Source organism: Arachis ipaensis, chromosome B6 (genome assembly GCF_059453495.1).
Source record: "Arachis ipaensis isolate K30076 ecotype BB chromosome B6, ASM5945349v1, whole genome shotgun sequence".
NCBI classification, from domain to species: Eukaryota; Viridiplantae; Streptophyta; class Magnoliopsida; order Fabales; family Fabaceae; genus Arachis; species Arachis ipaensis.
The window spans coordinates 10498439-10516900 of record NC_142441.1 but is presented as its reverse complement, the minus strand read 5'-3'; the positions used below and the strand labels follow the sequence as shown (position 1 = coordinate 10516900).

General features: G+C 32.5%; 1 protein-coding gene across 1 annotated transcript; it reads right to left on the bottom strand.

Moving 5' to 3' along the window:
* Window positions 1-119: 119 nt before the first annotated feature.
* LOC107646591 (gibberellin 2-beta-dioxygenase 2-like) lies at window positions 120-6403 on the bottom strand. The gene is made up of 3 exons (XM_021103918.2): window positions 5891-6403; window positions 974-1376; window positions 120-380 (listed from the first exon to the last, which is right to left on the bottom strand). Exons 1-3 carry the CDS (start codon window positions 6307-6309, stop codon window positions 120-122), a joined length of 1083 nt encoding a protein of 360 aa, XP_020959577.2. The 5' UTR covers window positions 6310-6403.
* Between the last annotated feature and the right edge of the window lie 12059 nt (window positions 6404-18462).

Sequence of the window (18462 nt, the reverse complement as noted above, 5' to 3'; positions counted from 1 at the left end):
CCAAAATCTCTCAAAGCCATAGAAGAAACTATATGCTAAGAACAACAAACTAGTATTACTTAAAAAAAGAAACAAAAATCAAGAAATCAACATATAAAATTTGATGGAGAAGCAAGCAGCTAATAAGGGGTGTCATGGTGAACCTTAAACTGGTCAAGCCGAGAGTCCCCAAGTCTAAGAGAGTATACAGCTTTCTTGTACTGACCCCATGTGAAGGGCTTATACCGACTTGGGTTTTGCGGTGATGAAACCATCTCCGGCAGCGGAGTGATCCACCAATTCAGTGGCGGTGCTCCGAAGTACATCATTGACATCCTTGCCTTCAGTGTGTTAGTCAGCACCCTGTGTCTCACACTTGTAAACCTTCCATTTGTAAAAACCTTCATTCATGTAACCATACTTGGTCATTCATAAATAAATGGCATAATAACTTATCACTCTATATTTTCATGCAAGTTACACCAATTAATATAAATAGAATTTAACTATGAAATATCCTTAGAAAGAAAAGGAAATTTTCATTGCAAAAACAAAAATTTTGGAGGTTGAAAAATAGTGTTTTTATTTTATGCTTCCTTACCTAAACGCCAACTTAAGAATATTCATTTAACAATGTAATTTGTTGTCTTTATGTAAATTTTATAATTAAATTATTATCTAATAATTTTCAATTATCAACAACTTTACGTAAAAATAATTACACGTAAGCCTTCACCTATTTAAATATTGGTTTACTAATAACAACACATGCTAGCTAGTAAATTACCGAAACTGATTCCCTCTATTTTTATTTTTTCAATTAATTGATGTGGTCTTTTACCATATATTTTTTAAATAGGACAAAAAAATAAAAAAAATATTAAATGATTAAACATCACACATAACAATGTCAATAAAAAAAATTGAGAGGATTATTTTTGGAAGGTACACATTTGCCCCATTAAATAAGATTTGAGGTGAGAAGAAACAAAACCTGGAGGGCATCGCCGACCATGACGAAGAAGTGAGGCGGGTCAGGAGGGACAGTGAACCAGATGCCGTGGTGGGTGGTGGCCTGGAGGCCGGCGACGTCGTTGGAGCTCATGATGGTGAGGATCTGAGGGTCAGAGTGTTCCCCAAAGCCAATGGCATTGTTGGTGTTACCTAGTTTTGAACTTGAAGTAGCACATGGGTCCATGTCCCAATCCCAAGTACTTTGTTTAATTTTGTTCATGTTGGGAGGGTAGTGATTGATCCTCAGCACTGAGTCACTTTGCACGTCTTTGATTAGCTTGCTAAGTGCAAACTTGTCTTGGACCCCCAAACCCTCTACCACAAGATCAAGAATCTCACATGCTACTCTTTTGGCTCCTTCTATGTAATCATTCACAGCACCGCTGCAATTCATCAATCAATTTTCACATTAAGCCAATAATAACTTTGACTTTTTCCCCAAATTGTATCACACAACCTTTAATTTAGTGCTCATCTTGCTACCTTGTATTTTATATTTTTGTTGCTTTGTTACTTTATTTATTACAACGTGAGACACAGAATAAACCCCTTTTTGAATTTCTATATTTTCTATGCATATATACTATATATATTATGCTTTTGGGTTGTGTCGTTTATTAATTGATTTCTTCTTGACTTTGCCAGTCCTACATTTGCTCTATTTTTTCGGAAGCAGAATGATGATATCAACATTGATACCGTACTAGCATGCAATAAAAAAAAAATATTATATATGTAGGGTAGTCAAAGAGAAACCGATTATGTAATTATAGGGTATGGAATATCTTGAGTTTTTTCTTTCTTTTTTTGTCTGACAAAAAAAATTATATATGTGCCACTGAACAATAGATTATTATATACCTAAGATAAAATTTAAATGTTTAATACTTACTTAAAAAAATGAATCAGTTAATCATTCACTATTTGATCAACCTAAATTAGTTTAAAATATCTAGGTTATGTTATTAGTGAAATCTAACAATATAAGGCTACATCGTATCTTAGTATTATTTATTTATTTCTTTATTTTTGTAAGTGCAAATGTGAGTGTGAGATATTGGAATTGTGTATACATGGAACCATATATGATATGATGATTATGATAGAGTACACCAATAACATAGTAAGGTCCCTGTCTTTTCTAAGGAATAAAATATACGTAACATAGTTTCATGAAATATGACAAATAATGGATATAAACGGTTGCCTTTTCATCACTTTTCAGCTGGGTATATAATTCTGCTTATAAATGAAGGCATAATTCTACTCCGACATAAGGCTAGGAAAATAAAAAACAATCCATCCAAATAATTTAAATTTATTTATTATAAAGTATATTAAATAAAATAAAAAAATAAATTTTAATAATTTTTTTGAATATATTTTTGTTACCAAACATTTTTTATTCTATCTAGTACAAAAAATACCCGTTTAGTGGGGACAGAGGTAGCAAAACGGGTTGAACCCGTCGGGCCGACCCACTAAATCCGCTAAAAAGGCGGGTCGGGCTAGGATTTGAACCCACCAAACTCGCACCACCAAATTGGCGGGTTTTGGCGGGCGGGGCGGGCCGGTCCGCCGGGCCGAATATTTTTTTATTAAATAAAAGAGTGATTACTATTATAAAATTAATAATTATAGAATTTTCAAACACTTTTTTGTTTTTATTTTTATTCTTTTTTTAGTTATTAACTTTATTTATTTTATTTTACAATTTCGTATATTTGTTCGAATTATGTGACTTGTTTTTTTAAAATAAAGATAGTTTTATTGACAAATATTATTTTGAACAATTTTATTAAAGTTAAAAAATAATAAAAAAATAATAAAAAATTATATTATAATTTGACTATTTTTTATTTGTATTTGATTTTTTAATTATTATTTTTTAGTTAATTTTAATGAATTTTATTTTTTTAAAAAAAAAATCAAGCGGGCTAGCCCGCCGACCCACCAATCCGCCATAAAGGAGGGTGGGCTAGCATTTTAAACCCATTTTAGTTGGCGGGGCAGGCCGACTCACCCCGTTTATAGGGCGGGCCTAGGCAGAACGGGATAGGTTGGGGCGGACCAGCCCGTTTTGCCATCCCTAAGGGGTAACAGTCAATTTCAGATATAAAGCCAAAAGTTATGCCTGTCTAGTTAATTGTCCATGTCTTTCTTCTAGAAATTAGGTTTAATTTTGAATTTGATTTTAAGTACTTTAGATTGATATAGGTCAGGGGAGTGGATCCGTAATAAGTCATATATCCAAAAAAAAATATCATTTAAACCTTAAATAAATTGTGTTATAGATAAGGGAAATATTAGGTGATTAATATTTTTATTTTTATATTTGGATTAATATTAGTTTATTTTCTATTTTTTTACATTAAAAGTGTTGATTTCATAGTATTTTCAATTTTTCATGTATTATATTAAATAATGGGTAATGATATCTGTATAAATCTAAAATTTTATCAAGCAAAAGAAATTATTTATTGCATATTGTATTATTGTAGTAAAAAGAGTATAAATGTGCGATTGAAAAAAAAGTTTGCTAACCTTTTTTTTTTACTAAAGATATGAGACTCAAACTCGTAACCTCTTAATTGAGTATGGAAACTATTACTCATTGGCAAGTTTGCTAAGCCTTTGTTTGTTAACAAAGTTGCCACTTAATAGAAATATCATTCCTCATAAATAATGGACATCACATCAAAATACATAAGTGATAAAGCATATGTTGGTAAAGTATTTTTTATAGCTTAAATGTTGAATTGAAAAGCATTTTCTTAACCCAAAAGGCAGGCTATATGTATAGCTAGGTTTAATGGCTTATGGTAAACCTTATAGGTAACGTGATTGCAGTTCATATAATATATACTTTAATTTATTTTGATGTATATTTCACCTTTTTTAGGAAGTAGGTTACATATTAACAAATCAATTATCTCACATATTTTGCCAATTTAAGATACAATATAACTTAAAGATAAGGTTCTAATTTCATGATTATATGCTACTTTCTGTCAAATATAGTTTGTTTTAAAAGAATCACATCACTCTCGCGCATAATCGATTGACCCATCAATTTAATAATGTAGAAATTAAAATATAAATTAAATTAAGAAAAAAAGTCGGAGAATAACTCATTATTTAATTAGTAAGCTATAGAAGTACTATAACACCTTCAGTAGGTTAATTAAATTGCTGGAAAAAATTAAAATTGTTTTTTAAAGAATAATTATAATAAACTTATAAATAGGGTTACAAAAATATTATATATAAATTAATTATTATATATTTATGTATAAAAATATATATAATTTAATTATTTTTAATATATGTATGTATTTTATACAAATAATTGATTTATTAACTGGTTATATATATATATATATATATATATATATATATATATATATATATAAGGTCAACATTACACTATGTGTGGATCGAAAGTGAAAAACATTGATCAATCAGAGTGGCTCTTAGTTAGCGTTTGTTTTGAGGTACTGAGACAGAGATTGAGGACTGAGATTCAGTATCGTGTTTGTTAGTTCAGAGACTGGTACTAAAATTTCTGTCACTGTCTCTAAAATTTCAGTATTTCAGTACCTCCAAAAAGTAGAGACACAGGGACTGAAATTTTTAGAGATGGAGACTGAAACTTTAATAACATTTTATACCTAAAATACTTTCATTTTAATTAATTAATTCTAATTTTACCCTTTGTGCAAATTAAATTAGAGTTTCATTCTTGTTTCAATTCCTGTCTCTCATTTTGCACCAAACAGAATACTGAGATTTATTTCAATCTCTGTCTCTTAGTCTCTGTCTCTCAGTCTTAGTCTTTCGGTCTCTATCTCTCCACCAAACGCTACCTATTAACTAATTCCAACGTGTAACAGTCTTTATCACGTATGTGTGTGTGTGTCTATATATATATATATATGTGTGAAAATAACTACGTAATACACTATATATTGATTCGTGAATGCTAATATATATATTTATTGATAAGTTGACTTCACCATACCTTGTTTTATTTAAAACTTCTACTCCGATCCGTACATTATCTAAATATATCTATGATAAGATATGGCCATTAAGAGGCATAGCCCACTGTAATTCTTCCAAAATATTAATTACTGGGTTTTCCTTCTGATCTTCCTTCCTTTTTCTTATTATTATTATTATTATTATTATTATTATTATTATTATTATTATTATTATTATTATGTTTGAGTAGTCTTTCAAATGTTACGTCTCACGTGAGGAATAATAAGAAAAAAGAAATCAAAACTTGAAGATGCCAACAAATAAGAGAAAATTAAGGAAATTAAATCAAGTGCATGTCAAAGTCGTAACAGTAGTCAGAGCAAAGTCCCCCTATCCTAGCTATATAATGAATCTAAACTATGAAGTGATGATATATAAACAAAAATATTTGACTCAAATTATATATTTGTGTTGATCAGGGACGACAAGACAATAATAAGATAAAATACTAAATTTCAGTCTTACACATATTATATGACTTGTTTTTACTCTATTTAAAAAAATTTAATGTAACTAAAAATATTTATATATATCATATACCACATCTATATATGTATATTTTGCGTTAGAGAAACCATATTTGTATAATTTTTGTATGATATGAATTTTTTATCAATCACTTCTAATACTAAAAATAAAAAATAAAAAATATAATATAAAGTCACTACATTTAATTATATAATGTTACATCAATAAAAATAACTATTTTTTATATTAATCGTGTGAATAATAAATACAGATGCGATAATAATACGACTGTGTAATTGTCTGTACATCAAAATTAGACATACTTATAAATACGATGCATATAAGATTTTGACCTAATTTTAAAAGGAGGTGAGGACATAAATACCTGAACTTGTTTGGGTGATTGGAGATGGATTTGGAAGATTGAGAGATGAAGAGAGGATTGGTGTGAAGAAGGAGATACTCAAGGTCACCGACATCGCCATTGTTACCAATGTTGTTGCATCCATAGCCAAAAGGGTTTGGTAGGCTAGCTTGTTGCTTCTCCGAGCTGGTTTTGGCAAAGAACTCAGCACCTTCCTCTTCCATTCTCAAAATCACTTCTCTTGGAACTTTGTGATTCACAACCTTAAAGATTCCGAATTCCTCACACGCCTTCACCACTTGTTCCGACAACTCTGACCTATTTTCCATCGATAGGTCAATTCTTGGAATTGCCATTGTTGTTTCTTCCTTTGTTTTCCTCTTTGTTCTTGTAGCCTTCGAATTCATACTAGTGTCTGTGTTTAGAGATGGCACTATCATATTGCTATATATATATAGATCAATATAAAAGTTATTATAATTATTAATTAATATAACGGAAGAAATAATTATGAAGCAACTAATTAACGTTGGAGTGGTATATATATAGTAACGTTTTGGTTGAAGAAAGGTAGCATCATATATCATAGATGTATATATATATAGAAGCTAGCTAGTTAGCTAAGTAGGGAAGAGGTGTTAAAGGGATGAGGAGAAATAACTAGAGTCTTGTTATGATTAATTATTGAAGAGTGTTAAGGCTAATAGATTTTGTGATTTGTAATTATTAATTAATTATTATTAGTATTTTTAATAGTGTAAAATTATATTTAATGATATAAAATTATTTTTTTTTTTTATTGATTAAGTGTTAGCTAAATTTTAATAAAAGTACTGGTCTCTTAAATTTTCTCTTAATTATTATTATTATTATTATTATATGAAAGGATTACCAAGATATCTTTAGATGGGGTATGGTGATTAATTAAAAATAATATAGCAATAGAATTCGGTTTTATTCTAATGTAAAGAGGCGTGGACTTTGGAAGACAAGAGTGACAGGCCAAGACGGTGAAAAAAAATATATAATAATATATAATGGACCTCAGAGAAGAAGGAAGGAATATATAAAAAAAATTGTAATCTGTGTGTATGAATTGATAGTAGAGGGGAAGGAATCTTCGATTTTTAACCTCCATAAGCGATTGACTATGAAAAGAAGTGTAGCACAACGTAATAGCTAGCCACTTACTAATTATGAAAAGAGAATTGCAAATTGGGGGAACATTATTTATTATATGTCAATCCACTTTGACAAGTTATCCTTTTTTTTCTAAACTATTTTGAATTATTCTTAATTTTTTTTATAATATGATCATTTATATACTTTTATGCTTAAATTTTTAGGATAATTAATTTCATAATATCATTTCAAATTTTTATAAAAAAATTACATAAATTTAAAAAGAAACTTTTATATAAAAAATGTGTTCGAAATATAATTATTTATGTGTGTTTTTTCATCAGTTTAAATTTAAAAAAAAAAGTAATTTTATAATATATAATATAATCATTTATAAATATTTATCTAACAATAATTTAATTTTTTTTAATATAAATGGGTTCACGATCGTTTTGTACAAAATTTATAGCTAATTTTTATCATGAATGTATTGAAATTTTAAAGTCGCAACAGTATATCCAACTATTTTAAAAAGAATAATGCTAGGGAGATAATTAATAGCATAAAATTATTTTATTTTATTTAATATTTATAATTATATATTTATTATATTTAAAATTATTTATTTATTTTAAGTTTTTAACAGTAATTTAGGAATACAAAACTAAAAACTGAATGCATAAAAAATATGGCTCCAAATATTGTCATTTGAAAATATATCAGTATTTTATCTCTCCCATATAACTACTTCACCATGCAATAAAATGAAGTTGACCATAATAATCTAAAATTTATCTTGATGATGAATTTATTATTTTTCTTCAAGAAATTAATGTAGTCTTCATAAATATTAAGTTGTATATTAATTAATTAAGGCTACTATATTAGTAAAAGTACTTCTAACATTACTATTAATTTTGAGTTTATTAATATTTGTTTTTTTAGCCAAGATGTATGTGGATAAAGGGGTAATAGAAAAAAGGTATAGTATAATAATACTCTATTCTAAATCATTTATACATAATTTGATTAATAATTATGTATAAAACACATCTCATCCTTGAAGGATTACCATGTGTTTATAACACGCAGCGGAAGAAAAGAAAAAAATTCTAAAGATCTATTTTGTACTTAAATTTTATTCCAATAATAAATATATAGTAGATCAAATCTAAATATCTGAGTACGTTAGTAAATAATTTTTTTCTCCTTCGATGGTACGAAGGCGCTATGCGTATCCACACCGAGATCAACCTTTGCTGTTAACTTTTTGACCAATGGATATCTGATCTAAATTGAGAACCTCTTTGCAACCTTTTGCACACCATAAAATTCTTCTCTAAGAATTAGGCTCACATACATTTATGTGTGTAGAAGTAAAGGAATAAAAACCCTTGTTATTCTCTCACCTTTCCTCTACTCTTGGCATATATATATATATATAGTATGAGATTTGTTACTGATTTTAAATTTTGATTCTCAATTCAAATTTAAATCATATATTGAAATTCCAAATCTGAATCCTTCAAATTTTATGAATCATATCGTAACAATTTAAAACATAATCGATTTGGATCTCATCCAAATTTATAATTCAAATTCAGAAATAGAATAACTAATTATTCTCAAATCTCATTTAATATTCTCAATTATCATATTATTATTATATTCTTAGTGCTAGCAAAGAATACAATAATATTCCATTTGAATTAATAAATTATTTATTTGATCAAATCAAAATAATAATTAATCTACAACAAAGATTAGAACACTCGTTAGTGTGTGGTCCCATAGGTTCAATACTAAGCGGGTAGTAAATTAGTCATACTAAATTTACTAATCAAGGTTGGCGTCTAGCAACAATCCTCAACGACTCGATAGTATGAAGTAATATATTTTTACTAAGAATATCAGAAGAATAAAGTATAATTCATTCTATCTTTCCAACTCTCGATTAACCTTTAGAGTATGGTTTAATTGTCAAACTCCAACTTATTACCATTATTATAATGAATTGTGAATGACCTAAGAACCAAACTTGGGAGCTAGTGCCAAAGCCCCTTTCTGGCACAGCCCCTGTAATCGGCAACAAGTGGGTCTTTAGAATAAAAAAGCACCCAAATGGTATGTTCCAAAAATATAAAGCATGCTTGGTGACCAAGGGGTTCCACCAAAAAGAGGGCATCAACTTTGATCAAGTGTTCAACCTTGTAATTCGAACTCCCACTGTCAGAGTGATGTTGAGTGTGGTACTCGCTAAGGAATGGAAGATATGCCAATTCGATTTCAACAATGTCTTCTTGAATAGCAATCTCGAAGAAATAGTGTTTATGATGCAACCTGAAGGCTTCGTCTCATCCGCTATTCCTCACCATGTTTGCAAGCTTCAACGATCCATCTATGGGCTTAAGCAAGCCCCAGAGCACGGTTCACCAAGCTAAAGCTCGCCCTTAACAAATTCGGCTTCGACAACACACGGTCAAACACATCTCTCTTTACAAAGTTCACACCAACTTCGGCTACTTATGTCCTTATATATGTAGATGACATCCCAGTAATAGGGAGTTCTCAAACAGAAATTATGACCCTAATCAATCAGTTGCACTCAGTGTTCTCCCTCAAAGACTTAGGGAAAGTGAATTACTTTCTTTGCATTAAAGCAATGAAAAACAGTGACAATGTGACACAAAGTTCATAAAAGAACTGTTGACTAAGGCAGGAATGCAAGATGCAAAGGCAATCCCCACATCAATGGCATCAGACCTAAAACTCTCAGCTTACAATGGGGAGAGATTTCAAAACTCAGCTCTCTATAGATCAGTAGTAGGAGGACTCCAATATGCAATTATCACCCGACCAAAAATCTCCTATGCAGTCAACAAAGTGTCGCAGTTTATGCACCAATCCTTATAAAGTCACTGAAAAGCCATAAAACAGATATTGAGAGGTACTTGGTAGGGACATCCCAACATGGTCTGAAATTTCAAAAGTCCAATAAGAGTAGAATTTATGCATTCACTGACTTTGACTGGGGAAGTGATGTGGATGACAGAAAATCTACAAGTGGATTTTGTGTATTTTATGGACCCAATCTAGTCTTGTGGTCTAGTAGAAAGCAACATGTCGTGTCAAGAAGCACCACTAAAGTTGAGTACAGAGAGAAAGCTGCTGGGCTCACTGAAGTCGTTTGGATACAAAATTTGCTCCATAAAATTAGAATACCTTGCACCACTAAACCCAATCTGTACTGTGATAGTCAAAGTGCAGTGTTACTTGCTGCCAACCCAATTCTTCACAACAAAAACAAGCACTTTGAGCTCAACTTACACTTTGACAGAGATTATGTCATTCAAAAGAGAGTCAATGTAATACACATTCTATCCTAAGATCGGATTGTCAATTGCCTAACCAAACCTCTGTCAAGTCCCGCCTTTCTCAAATTTAAGGTGAAGCTGAGAGTAGCAGACAGAAGCTGCTGTGGCAACATCATCCAAGGCTTAGGCAGTAGAGTTGATGTTGATAATTCAGAGAGCAATGCTTGGTAAAACAAGGGAGAACCAAATTTAAAAGGATTGAGAGAGCTCATGACAGAACACATACACCCAGACAAAGTTAGTTACTTGTTGTCCAATTAGTTCAGTCAGTTACAGTGTTAAGTGATGAGTTAATTACAATTAGATGATCTACTAGAACTTCTCCTCTCTTTTCTCTAGAACCTCCCATCTCTTTCTATATATAACCAGTTGTACACTGTACCAGTTTAGTTTTTCAGTTTAATATACAATAACAGTACTTCTCTCATGGATTTTCTTGCACTTCTTCTCTTTAATTTTCTCTGATTCATTCTGTTTTTTTTATTCGTCAACCTTTGGAGTCTGATACCTCACATTTTGGCTATATGTTTAAAAACTTTGCAAATTACAACTTTAAAAATCATTTTAGTGTATGTGAGAAAGATATTAATTTGTGTTCTTGACAAAATTTTTTATCTAAGTCCAATGAAACTAAACGTCTTCAATCTTGTGCACTTAGCTTGTTCTTGTTCCATTTTATGCTTTTATCATTTATCGCTTAAATACTCAAACTTCAGTGGTTGTCATTCATTAAAATTTAATACAATGAATTTAAGTATATATCAACCAACCATAGGTTACATATATAATTAGCTACTAATTAATAATTTATAAAATATATATTAAAATGTAAAATATATATTAAAAATATATAAATAATAATAACTTAATTTAATATATATATATATATATAATTAACAGTGATTTATATTTTATACGCCTTATCTTGATGCGTCACCCAACTCTCTCCAAGAGAGACTAGCAAAAAGATAAAACAAGAAAGCCACTTAAAATGGAAAAAATAAAAAGCAAAGGAAAAATGAGAAATTTGGGTGTTACGATATACTTGGGTGCATCTAATTCAACAACCTACCAAAAATAGACAAGAGTTTCTCTTAATAGTTAGTTGGGCCCTTAAGAGTACGATTGTATGGTTTAGGGTTTATGATAATTTTAGGGGTAGATTACAGGTCATCAATTCTCAAAAATTAGATATATAGTTATAAGTATTTTTTAACAATCATTTAATTTTATGTCTCATAAAAATATATAATTTTTGTAAAAAATATTCGTATAATGTTTTTTTGTCACTTATTTAAATAAAACATTTTTTTATAAATATATTTTATTTAAAAAATATGACTTACTTATTTAATTATATTAAATAAAAATAATATTTTTATAACATATTAAAATCAAATTTTATCATCTATTATTTAAAAATAAAAAAAATTATTTTCATATAAAAATAATTATAGAATTTTTATTAGAATATGTACCTTTCTTTTTTTAGACAGCTCAAACATATCATATCATCATTCTTGTTATCTTCTTTAGAGTTGAATTTATATCTATCTAGTCTATCTAGCTAGAATTGAAGGTGAGCATAAACACTCTTACTAAAGGACAAAGCATGGACGATGCTGGTGGGTGGTGTTCAACAACTTACAAACATAAGAATATGACTTTGTCGGATATCTTTCCCTCCTCTCATGAGGTTCTTGTTACCACGTACATTTCTAGTGATGCTTCGTTTTAATATATAAAAACTTTTTAGTTGACGAAGCTTCAACTATGAATGTTCATCTCATAGAGACCAAGAGACCGATCAACGATCGAGTACATTAATCATTCAATGCTACATTTTCACTTTCAAATCTCTATTTTGGTTTAAAAAACTTTGTGTACCTTTTTTAATTAACTTTTATACATCACCTATTGATATTGATTCATGAGTAATAAACTCGGTTGTAATATGAAGTGTAGTTCGGTATATAATGGCTGCAATTATATTTTTAGTTTTGCAACTGAAGCAGATTTGTCTTCTTTATGCCCACTTTTATCCCTAATCGTAATTAGGAGTGTACATGGTTCATCCGGATTCGAAGATTTGGCCCGGTTCTGAATATTTTAGGGACTAATTTGGCATGATTTTATCTGATCTAGGATTAGGTAAGGATGTCAAAAATAGACCCGATCATTATTTAGAGTAAGATCTGGATCAAGCGAATCGACTTTACCCGGCCTATATGCACTTTAAGGGGATTAGAAAAAACATATATGTTTTAAATTAATTCTAATATTATATTATATTAATTATAAGCTTATCGTTTTGTTTTTAATCACATTTGTTGAATTAAAAAATAAAGCAAAAAAGCATGAAATTAGAATTTATGGACAAATTCAAGTTCAAATATGGATATCAACTTCTCGGTAACAAATATGTTTTTTTTCTTCTTTATAAATAAGTGCACCATAATTTTTTGACATAAAATTTATCAAGATCTGGACTTCACCAGTTTAAACTCGGTTTTAGTGTGACCCGAAAGTAGTAAGATTTTATCAGATCTAGGATCGAGTAAGAGTTCAAAAAATAGATCTGGTCATTATTTAGAAACCTAATTTCACCTGATTCATATACACCCCTAATCGTAATAGAAGATTCTCAAACAGTAAACTCAATAGAAATAATCTCATTTGATTATCACTTAAAAAAACTATTTTGTATCTCTAAATTTGTCTGAAATATATCTCATAAGTTGTTATTGCTGAATAATTTTTTATAAGTTTTTATCTTAAAATATTTATTTATAAAAAATACTTCGATACTCAAGTAAATATATGTTCAAATTTAAAATATCGTTCATGGCAATGTTAATAAGAAGGAGTTAGAATCGTTCTCTCTCTCTTTTTTATTATTTATGTATTTTTACAGAAATAGCAATGTTAATAAGAAGGAGTTAGAATCGTTCTCTCTCTCTTTTTTATTATTTATGTATTTTTACAGAGATGTTGCTTATCATTATTGTATGTTTTTATTATGGACTTTGTTAGGTAGATAATGATTTTTGTGAACAATGTGAACAATAGACTCTAAAATTGGTCCAATAAAGTAAAAACATACTACAGTGATACGAGTATAGCTGAATGCAAGGAAAGAAGTGAGAGGCATGCAACATTAGCAAAAGAGGTTGCAACTAGCTTGGGACAGATGGCAGCCGATCCACAAATTCAGGGCCTCAGAAGAAGCGTGAGAGAGAGGTCAAATAGCAGGTTGCTGAGGAAATTCTGGCACTAAGTGTATTGTGGTATTTTTCTTCCTTCTTCTCTCTCTCAACTCTCTTTCTTTTTTGTCATTCTCATTCTGCTGCTACGTAGAATATTCCTTTCTATTCTTCTATTCTGTTATCTTCTCTGCCACCTTGCTGATTCCAATTCCATCTTTCTCAGGTTATGGATTCTTTCCACTGCTGCAATCTGATTCTACAGATTCTGATCTCCCTATTTCTTTCAATTCTGTCGCATTTAGTGTTACATTGAAGAACTCTATTTTGTTTCTTTTATTAGAGCTCAAGTCACTGATGAGCTTGATTCCTTTTTTATTGTTCTTAGTTCTGAACTCTAAACTTGTGTTTCTGGCGTAATTCCTCTATTCAATATACATACCACTTTACTGTTTTTTTAGATCATCTATCACCCTATCATTTGGTGCTTTCATCGTGCCTTGGCAGAAAATACGAGGCTCAAAACCTTGGAGGCAGAGCTGAAACGCTTGGGTCAGCGCATCGAGGAGGTCTCGGATGAGACTCGCGCTGAACGCGTGAGAGCCACAAAGGCTACGAGCTTGAAGTTTGATGCCATTCAATCCTCGTTGATGCAAATCATGCAGGAACAATCTCAATCTCGCTCTCCATAAATGGGTTTTTCCCATGGTTTGAACTCTGGTAACGGGGTGGATACTATGAATCGATTGGCTCAGCATAGCCGAGTGAAGTTTGATTTGTCCAAGTTTGATGGCTCGGATGCTCTTGGGTGGATATTCTCCATGGATCAATACTTTTAGTTTTTCAAAGTGCCTGAAGATGAACAAATTGGCATCGCTGTAATCCATATGGTTGGGCCTACGATTCTATGGTTTCAAATGTCTCAACGATTGGCTCAATTTCGTTCTTGGACACAGTTGAAGAGAGTAATTGAATTGGAGTTTGGCCCTTCTCTTTTCAAATCACCTAGAGAACTCCTTTTCAAATTGCAGCAGCAAGGTACTATAGGTGAATATTACGCTACTTTTGTTGCCTTGCCTAATCGATCTCATATTGAACCTCCTAGGGCGTTGAAGGATTGCTTTATTGGTGGTTTACGAGCTGATATTCACAGGAAAGTGAGGCTCAGTGCCCTCTTTCGTTGATGCGCGCTTTGACTTTGGCTAGAATGCAGGAGGAGAAGTTTGCTTCGACTCCAAGAACCACCTATAATACGTCCCAACCTCACTCGGTGAATCCTTCTTACTCGAGTTCTTAGCAGAATCACAGTCTCCTGAAGAGTCCTCTTCCACCTCTTCTTCCTACTCCTGTGCCTCGCCCTCCGCTTTACCACCATCGAAGACTACGGTCTGGAGGCTTTCCCCTACCGAGATGCAGAACAAGAGGGATAAGGGTTTATGTTATTGGTGTGATGAGAAATTTTCAGCTACTCATCGCTGCGCCAATAAACAATACCTGCAACTTCACCTTGAATTGGATGATTCTATTGATGCTGACCTAGGAACTACAGATGACACTGATGTTGATCTTACTTTGGAGGCACTAGAACAGGAGGTTGCTGCCTATCATCTCTCTTATAATGGCATGCAGGGAACTAGGTGACCTGCTATGATCATATTCATTGCTGTTATTAATGGCCATGAGGTGGACACGTTATTGGATTGGGGGGGGGGAGCTCGGACTGCTTTATCCAACCCCAAATTGCCAAGTTTCTAAACTTACCAATTGAACTTGTTCCTGGCATTAAGGTCATGGTTGGTAATTTTCAAATTCTTCCAGTGGAAGGAGTGATTCGCAGTTTGGATATCATTATATCGGGCAATACTATCAGCATACCTGAGGTCTTTGTTCTTCATGTTGCAGGGGGTGAGTTGGTCATTGGATCCAATTGGATAGAATCTCTTAGAGCTCACCTTGCTGACTATGATTCTTCTTTTCTGAGGTTTATGCATGATGAAAAATTTGTCACAATTCAAGGATACAAATAAGTTCCTTCGTTACAGGCTCAATTCCATCATATTAGGCGAATGCTCACTACTGATGCACTAGCTGAGATGTTTACCTTGGAGGTTCAGCATTCGACGGTGCCTATAACTAAACCATTGCAATTATCCGATTCACTTGACCCAGCTTTGGGCAAATTACTTCAGCAATATACGGGTGTATTCAATGTTCCTTCGGGTTTACCCCCTCAAAGGTCATAAGATCATGCAATTCCACTAATTAGTGGTGCTGAACCAGTGAAGGCTCGCTCTTGCCGTTATCCCCGTCATTTGAAGTCTCGGATAGAATCAATGGTGAATGAGATGTTGCAGGAGGGTATAATACAGCCTAGTAAGAGTCATTTCTCTTCACCAATTCTCTTGGTTAAGAAAAAGGATGGCACGTGGAGATTTTGCCCAGACTATAGAGCTTTAAATGCCATCACTGTTAATGATGGATTTCCAATTCCTATTGTAGATGAACTCTTAGATGAATTATTTGGGGCTAATATCTTCTCCAAATTAGATTTGCATTCTGGCTATCACCAAATACTAGTCAACCCTGATGACAGATTCAAGACTGCTTTTGGACTCATCAAGGATTATATAATGGTTGGTTATGCCATTTGGCCTCACCAATGCTCCTGCTACATTTCAGAGCTTAATGAATAAGGTGTTTAAGCCTTATCTTCGAAAATTCGTGCTTGTATTCTTTAATGATATACTAATCTATAATAATGACTTTACTAAACATCTTGAGCATTTGGAAGTGGTCTTAAAGCTGTTGCAACGGGAGTCTCTCTTTGCCAAACTATCCAAGTGTATTTTTGGCTCAACCGAAGTGGATTACTTAGGACATACGATAATGGAAGGAAGAGTACATATGGAGTTGGCTAAAGTGCAAGTTGTTATGGATTGGCCCCAGCCCACCAATGTTAAACAGCTTAGAGGGTTCCTTGGCTTTACTGGATACTACAGAAGATTCATTAAAGGCTACGCTTCCTTGGCTTCCCCTTTAACGGATCTGCAAAAGAAGGATGCTTTTGTATGGAGTACAGAAGCTTCTAAGGCTTTCAGTCAACTTCAACAAGCTATATATCCAAAACCTGTGTTACAATTGCCCGATTTTGATCTACCATTTGAGGTTGAAACTGATGCTTCGGGTTCTGGACTAGGTGCAGTTCTATTGCAGCAAAAACATCCAATAGCCTTCTTTCCAAGAAGCTTCCCCCAACTCTACAGAAACAATCAGCTTATGTTCGGAAATTTTATGCTATCACTTAAGCGTTGGCGAAATTTCAACATTACTTAATGGGAAAGAAATTTTTATTGCGTACAAATCATCAGAGCCTTAAGGCGCCGTTTGAGCAGGATCTATACACTCCAGAGCAACACAAACGACTGCATAAGCTATTGGGATATGGCTTCGAGATTCACTACAAATCTGGTGCTAAGAACATGGCTACAGATGCCCTTTCGAGGAGTTTTCTTGGTGCTTGGTCTGCACCACGAGCTGATTGGCTGAGGCAATTGAAGGAGAATTTAGCTCAAAATCATGATCTTCAAGTAATAATAGAAAAGTGTAATAATCATACTTTGTGGGATTTAAATTACTCTGTCCATAATTACCTTCTTCTATGGAGGAACAGATTGGTGATACCTACAAACAGCTCTTTGATACCTAAAATTCGCATGAGTACTATGATAGTTTTATTGGAGGTCATGCTGGCATAGCAAAGACCGTAGAGTGAATTTGTGCAATCTTCTATTGGCCCAACATGCAGCGAGACATTAGGTGTTATGTTCTAAACTGTTGTGTATGTCAACAAAATAAAGTGGACACCAAGGCCCCGACAGGGTTACTCAAACCATTACCAGTTCCTTCACAGCTTTAGGAAGACATTGCAATGGACTTTATCGTAGCATTACCACTGGCAGCAGGGAATTTAGTGATTATGATGGTAGTTGATAGACTAATCAAATATGCTCATTTCATCCCTTTAAAGCATGATTTCAATAGCAAATCGGTGGCAGATATGTTCATCAACAATGTGGTTAAGCTTCGTGGTTTTCCAAGTTCTATTGTCTCTGATAGAGACCGGGTTTTCATCAACAAATTCTGGCAGCACCTGTCTCGAAGTCAAGAAACTACATTAGCAATGAGTTCCACTTATCATCCACAAACTTATGGTCAGAGTGAGGTATGTAATAGGACATTGGAGATGTATCTACGTTGCATTTGTTCTGATAATCCAAAGTGTTTGGTTACTCTTCTTTCGTGGGCAGAAATTGGTATAACACTTCTTGGCATAGCAGCATCAAAATGACTCCATTTAAGGCATTGTATGATTGAGAACCTCCTACTTTGGCTTAATATGAGTTTTCAGCTCAAGATGATTCCTCCCTACAAGAACTGTTGGAGGACCGTGATCAACTGCTGGACACGTTAAAATTTAACTTGGAAATATCACAACAGTATATGAAGCAGGTTGCTGACAAGCATAGAAGACACTATGAATTCAATGAAGGAGATTTAGTGCTTGTTAAGCTGTAGCCCTATCACCAACACTCAGTGGCTTTGAGAAAGCATCAGAAGATTGGATTGCGGTATTTTGGACCATTCCCTATAGTGAAGAAGTTGAGCGATGTGGCATACCATTTGGAGTTGCCACCGGAAGCACGTATTTATAATGTATTTCATATCTCTGCCTTAAAACCATTTCGAGGTGAAAGAACCTCGCAATATTTTCCTCTACCATTAACTACTACAGATGCGGGGCTAGTTTTAGAACCTTGTAAAATACTGCAGACTCGTTCAATTAAAAGGGGTTATCAAGTAGTGTCTCAAAGCTTGGTACAATGGGGCCATGATG